Source organism: Ictidomys tridecemlineatus, unplaced genomic scaffold, assembly GCF_052094955.1.
Source record: "Ictidomys tridecemlineatus isolate mIctTri1 unplaced genomic scaffold, mIctTri1.hap1 Scaffold_944, whole genome shotgun sequence".
In the NCBI taxonomy this organism is placed as follows: domain Eukaryota; kingdom Metazoa; phylum Chordata; class Mammalia; order Rodentia; family Sciuridae; genus Ictidomys; species Ictidomys tridecemlineatus.
In genome coordinates this window covers 64,195-70,963 of record NW_027526162.1, presented here as the reverse complement: position 1 = coordinate 70,963, position 6,769 = coordinate 64,195, and the positions used below count along the sequence as shown (strand labels likewise).

The 6,769-nt window shown below is 46.1% G+C and overlaps 1 protein-coding gene across 1 annotated transcript; it reads right to left on the bottom strand.

The window, feature by feature from the left end:
- Window positions 1-1,456: 1,456 nt before the first annotated feature.
- LOC144364802 (pleckstrin homology domain-containing family G member 2-like) lies at window positions 1,457-3,106 on the bottom strand. The gene has a single exon (XM_078037646.1). The coding sequence runs from the start codon at window positions 2,726-2,728 to the stop codon at window positions 1,610-1,612; it is 1,119 nt and encodes a 372-aa protein (XP_077893772.1). The 5' UTR covers window positions 2,729-3,106; the 3' UTR covers window positions 1,457-1,609.
- Window positions 3,107-6,769: the final 3,663 nt, after the last annotated feature.

Below are 6,769 nucleotides of genomic sequence, written 5' to 3'. Positions count from 1 at the left end.
CCACAGATTGCTGGGCCTGGCCTGCCCGTGGGTCGCCGGTTCTCCTACCTTGCAGGCACTGGGGGTGGGGCCGGCTCTGGCCCCAACCAGCCCTGGGCCTGCTCTGCAGGTGGTCACAGTCCCGCCTACCTTGCAGGCACTGGGGAAGGGGACGGGCCTGCCCCACAGAAGGCCGCTGGTGGGTCGCAGGACCCCATTCCCTGCAGGCGCATGTGTCAGCTCTGTCTCTGTGTAGATTGCTGGGCCTGACCTGCCTGTGGGTCGCCGGTTCTCCTACTTTGCAGGCACTGGGGGTGGGGCCGGCTCCGGCCCACAACCAGCCGCTGGGCCTGATCTGCTGCTGGTCCAGATGGTTTCTTAAATCATAATTGTTAATACATATTAAATGTACAAATTAATGTACATTATGCAAATTAAAGGGATTCATTGATGTTTCCCTACTTGCATTAATATATTGTGCATTAACTTCAATTATTTTTTTTTTGTAAAATGGCGATAATAGGTTATCTTATAGCTTGTTGTGTAAACCAAATAAGTTAATGTATGTAAAAGTCTTATAGACATTTAATAAGTGTTAGGCATTTTTATCTAATGTGTGTCTCTATTCGTTACTCAATTTGAAAAATCCTGATTGGATTCAGGTATGTAAAAATTCATCTTTTCAAAGAAATTCACTGAGTTTTGATAGAATGGATTATCAGAAATTCAATCTAATTTTTACAGAAAACATGCCACTTTTAAACTACATTAAACAAGGTTTTTAAAGTCAGGCATTTATGTGTATTGAGCAATCTAAGAAGACTCACACTCAAATTATTTTTCTATGAAATATGCCCTAGATGATTATGATGATTATGGTTATTATTATTGCAGAGCAGATGGTTTACTATTAAGTTGATCTAATTCTTATGCTGCATTATATAAATTCTAAGGAGCAAGTACATATTGTGTCACAAAGTGTCATTCTTGAGTTATGATTGTTAATAATGGATTCTAATGGTGACCATGATGATGATTCAATCTAATGCCCTACATTAATAAAAAGCATAGAGGATAAAGAAAATTGTTTGGATATCATCCTTCACCCTACCCCACATCCGTGACCTACAAGAAATTAGCCAGTAAAACCAAGGAAAAACTTATATGCAGATATAATTATATAAACATACATTTGGAGATTTTTTAATTCACCATGAAATTGTCCCTCCTGAACAGACCTTTATATTTAAGACCTTTACAATAGCAGTATGCACAACGTCAGAGATTGTATTTTTAAATCCCTGAACATTTACGTTTAGTTTTCCCTTTTACACATCCACAGACCATGTACCAATTTCCCACAGTAAAATCTGCTGGAACTGCCTTCTATGTGGAATTTTATTTCTTTTTCTGAAAACATCTAGATATCTACCTATAAAAGAGATTGTCATATTGATCTTTTTTTTTTTTTTTCTTCCCTACCCCTGCTGTAGCAAGGCAAGGGACGTTTATGAAAGCAGATCCCAGGTATGCAGCTGTAGCCATTTGTAGACCTGTGTCGGAACTTCCAGGTGGGGTCCTGAGAGCACATGGCATCTGGTCAAACGCCTTTTAGGTGGCCTGATATGGCTCATGTGTGGAAAGGGGCATCAGGAGTCCCCTGGGCCCTTCGAAGGCCCACAGGCTCCTGGGTGGGGGCCAGCAGAGCAGGGTGGTTCAACCTGACCTGGGCCTTGGCTGGCCGCAGCCGCCCCCCACCCCCCACCTGGATGCTGACAGTGGTGGCGTAACTGAGCCGCCTGGCTGGGGGCGGTGGGGGCTGGGGCTGGGGTGGCGGCGAAGGTGCCCTGGAAGTGGGGGCAGAGGAAGACCAGGGACCCCGGGTGCCTGCAGGGGCCTCTCCTCCAGGCCCCTGCCGCCGAGCCAGGCTCTGGCTGATGTATGAGGCGGCCAGGTATCTTGAGAGGGCAGCTGCATTGGGGCCCAGGAGCTGCCGTGTGGGGCGCGGGGGGCTGTGGGGAGGGGTGCAGTCTGAAGACTCTGACCTGGCATCCAGAGACATGGAAGGGCCTCCTGGTTTGGATAAAACCATGGTGGTCTGAACCGGGGTGGGCACCAGGCTCTGAACGTCCCGAGAGCTTCCTTGCTCAGGTAAAGGCGTGGGAGCCAGAACAGGGATGTTCAGGGGGTTCTGCTGCCCCAACAAAGGGGTGAGTTTGGGGGCCTGTGTGTCCACAAGGCTGTGCTCTGGAAGCAGCGGGGAAGCAGCTGGAGCCTGGGCGTCCCCAAGGCCTGCCTGCTTGAGCGAATGGGGGAGGACCTGGTTCCTGGTGTCCCCGGTGTCCGTGAGGTCTTGTGGCTGGGGCGAGGGTGGCGTGGCTGGAACCTGAATGTCTGGGGGTTCTTGGAGTAAAGACAGTGGAGCACTGGCAGGAAGCAGATGGTCCAGGGGGCCTCCATGTGCAGGTAAAGGTGAGGTACCTGGAACCTGAGTGTCTGGGAGGTGACGTGACGAAGCAAGTGGCATGCTGGCTGGAATCTGATGGTCCAAGCTGTTCTCATGTGTCAGCAAGAGGTTGACAGCTTGGACACAGACACTGGCTGAGCCCTGATCAGCCCTGGCACCTCCCTGTTCAGTTCTGAGGATGCTGGTGGGGTTCTGGCTATACAGGTGGCCTTCTTGCCTGGGCAAAGGGCTGCTGGCTAAAACCATGACATCAGAGCAACTTCTGTGCTGGGGCCACGCCATGCTGGTTGGAATCTGAACGTTCACATGGCGCCCTTGCTAAGGAAGGCAGGTGGCGGAAGGAACCTGAGTATCCACATGGTTTCTCTGTGCAGGCAAAGAAGTGGTAGCTGGAACTTGGATTTCCAGGTGGCCTTGATCAGACACAGCTGGAACAGCTGGGGTCTGGATGGCTGGAGGGCCTTCTTGCTTTGGCAAAGGTGATGCAGCTGGAGCCGGGACATTCTGGAGGGTTCCTTGCCCAAGTAAAGGGGCAACAGCGGGAGCATGAATGCCCAGATGGCCTTGCTCAGGCAAATCTGAAACATTTAGACTCTGGCCATCCAGGTGGCCTCCCAGGCTAGATAAAGGTGCGGCCACCTGAACCCTGGCAGCAGGGCCCAAGGGTTAGGGAGAAAACAGAGACCGTAAGAAATGTCAAGTACATGTAGCTTCCAGCTCCATTTCAAAGTTGATTTATTGTAAATCAATGCTAATAAGATAACCTCTTGTTTAGGAAAATTACTTAGAGAAAGAAATACCTACAACTGAACTAGATAGTGTGGTGTTTTTAGTCATTTCTGGATAAACATATACTACAATTTTCGTGAACACCAAGTATCACAAGAATCCCTACTTTCTCTATTTCCTTCTCTACTTTCTCTATTCTCCTGGGGGATTTCATATTCACCCTTTGCTATAACAGTTGCCTTCAAGACAATGACTCCCAAATCCACACCTGCAGTTCTAGGCTCTCTGTGAAGGGCATTTCCAAGTGATTATCCCACAGATAACTCACATTCAACATTGCTCAAATCAAATCCACTAAAGCCTCCTCTACATCTGCTATTCCTCAAATATTCCTGTTTTCCTGAGTGATCCCACCAGCTAGCCAGCCTGCTCAAACTGATTTGTTGTCTTTACCGTGTCTTCTTCAACTAGGACTTTAAAGTTCTCCATATCCTTCTCCATGAGGGCTTCAGAGATTTTCTCCCACCTTCAACACAGCACGTCTTCAGATACAGACCACTTCATTTTGATCTTGTTTTAGCACTCAGATCGCTTTTTTAAACTAAACAGGTGTGTCTAAAACCTGGGGAACCAGGTTTCACAATTTTCGACCCCTGCTCCTTGGACTCACACGCACAATTCCATGAGTGGGTCTATCTGCGTGTTCTAGACTTAGAGATCTGATGATTTTCTAAAACCCAGTCTATCTCCCTCCAGATGTCTCTGTTTTCAGTATGCACTCACCTGAAAGAGATTTATGGTCCCCTATTGTTAATACTCTGCAATCATTGATGTCCATGCTCATACCCAAGCCTGGCTTCCAGAGACACACCTGGGCTCTCTGGTGGCCCATGGCATGGTGGGGGGTGGGACGTTTTCCGAGGTTTCTATTGCCAAGTACCTTGCTTAGAAATCAGGCCTGACACAGCTTCACAGAGCCTTGTCCCGGCCCCATAGGCTGATACACTGACACCTCCCCTAAAGTAGCAGGCTTTTCAGAATGACCCAGGGCTTGGCAGCATCCACTGGTACTATCTCACCAGCCCCTTGAAGCCTAGCTGGAGTCTCCATAGAAACAGGGTACATCTCTATGGAAATGGGCTCCCTCCTCCCACCCCAGTGTGATGCAGCTCTCAGAGAAGCTCAATAGTGAGGGTCTTTCCATTTATAGCAGTTAAGATAACCAAGTGTTCTGAGCTTGCTGAGCCTTAGATGGCAGATTCCTGCTATATTTTTTGAGATTTCTGCCATCAATGTTGCCTTAGATGCCAACTTGCCATCCCACTAACTATAAGACAGTGTTCTCAGTCAAGACCAATCCCACAACCAATAACACACACACACACACACACACACACACACACACAAACACACACACACATGCACATGCCCATCCATTATGGTGAGCAAGGCTTTGTATCAGTGATACAGACAGAATGCACCCACCAATCACATTCACTGCTTCAAACAGATCGTGATCAGGAAACAACTGATGTCACTTGTAAAATGTGATTTGTCCTGGACTATCACTGTGGTAAAAAAAGAAGTAGAGAAATGCAAAAAATGGGAGAAAATACTTAACCTCTTAGAGACCTAAAAAAATATTTAGATGTGGTTCCAACCAATCCTGAGTTAAAAATCATCTTGAAAAAATGCTTTCACTTCTATTTATCAATTTACTTACTTACTTACTTACTTACCTACTTACTGCAGTACTGGGGATTGAACACAGTGGCACTCTACCATGTTGGATGGCGTGTTATGTGACCCCTTCCCTGGCCTCACATCTGGATCTGGAGGAGGGCCTGGAGCATCAGCCTTTGCCAAGGCCTCGTGGACATTCGTTCAGAAGGCAGCACCAGATCTTTGTGAAACCCGCAGCCACTGTCCTCGGCAGCCTGGGAAAACATTAACACATGGCATCGTTGAAACGGGCTCCCTGATTTCAGTGAGAATAAGGGGACCCTGAAAAAGAAGAGGGCATGTGGTTGAGCAGTGATCAGAACATTCGAATCTGTAGAGATATTTGACAGTGGTAAATGATCGTGGTATTTATAGATGGGAAAAAATGGGCACCCTCCTAGAATAGTGCCTGTCCCATGTAATGTGAAACTCTTCTTTTCACACTTCATTTGTGCATTGTAGTGGTCGATAATGGTGGAATTTGCTGAGACATATTTGAACATGCACACAAAATAACCGTAAACTTTGGCCAATATCATTCCAATATTTCCCTTTTTCTCACCTCCTCCCCTGGTGCCTTGACTCTACTGATCTTCCTTCAACTTTCATGATGAGACTCCCTTCCAAACTTTCCTTCCTATTCCCCCTCTAGCATTAACAGAGGAAAAACATACGGCCCTTAACTTTCTGAGTTGCTTATTTCCCTTAATGTTCTTATGATCCATCCATCTTCCAGCATGACATAATTTCGTTCTTCTTTATGGCTGAATGAAATTCCAGTGTGCATATACCAGATGTTCTTTATCCATTCGTCCACTGATGTCACCTCGGCTGGTTCATGGGCATGTATGTGTCATTATAGTATGATGACTTCGATCCACTGTGATAAATACCAAGCAGAGGTAGAGCTGGGTCGCAGGGTGGTCCATGGCTACTCCTGAGGAGCCTCCATCCCGATTTCCGTGGTGGTTGTGCTGATTTACATGCCAAACAACAGGGTGAGAGTGCTCCTTTCTCTCCAATTCTCTTCTGGTCACACTCATTTCTGTTTGTATCCTTGGTGGTTGCCTTTGTCACTGAAGTGAGATGAAATCTCAGGGTAGTCTTGACTTGCAAGTATTTTCATATATTTTTTGGCCACTCACATATTTTCTTCTATGACGTGTCTGTTTAGTTCATTTAGTTTCTCATTTAGTAATTGGGATTTTTGATAATTGGGTTATTTAATAATTGTTGGTTTGATGTTAAGTTTTATGAGTTTTTTATTAATATTCTGAATATTCAGCCTATATTAGAAGAGCACCTCATAAAGATTTTCTCCCTTTCTCTCTTCATATTCTAATTGTCTCCTTTGCTGGGCAGAACCTTCTTAATTTGATGCCATCTTATTAGCTAACTTTTGGTGTTATCTCTTGAGCTTTAGCATCCTTTTGAGAAAGTCATTGCCTCTGCTTGTAGGTTGGAGTATTGACTTTGTTTATTCCTTGAAACTGCATAATTTTTGGTCTAGTGTCTGGGTCTTTAATGCATTTTGAGTTGATTTTTTGCAGGGTGAGCGATAGTTCAGGTCTCATTTTTCTGCATTTGGACAGGGGTGTAGAAAGACTGTTTCAGAGAGTAGATGTTAAAGACTGGGATGCAGAAGAACTGTTGCAGAGAGCAGAAGTTGGAGAGTGAAGTGCAGAAGGACTGTTACAGAAAGCAGAGTTTGGAGACTGGAGTGCACAAGGATCATTGCAGAGAGCAGAATTTTCAGACTGAGGTGCAGAAGGACTGTTGCAGAGAGCAAATGTTGGAGACTGGGGTTCAGAATGACTGTTGCAGAGAGCAGAGGTTGGAGAATGGGGTGAAGAATAATTGTTGCAGAGAGCA

Coding starts and splice junctions, on each gene's coding strand:
- LOC144364802 (XM_078037646.1), bottom strand. CDS start 2,728: ATGGCGTGGCCCCAGCACAGAAGTTGCTCTGATGTCATGGTTTTAGCC.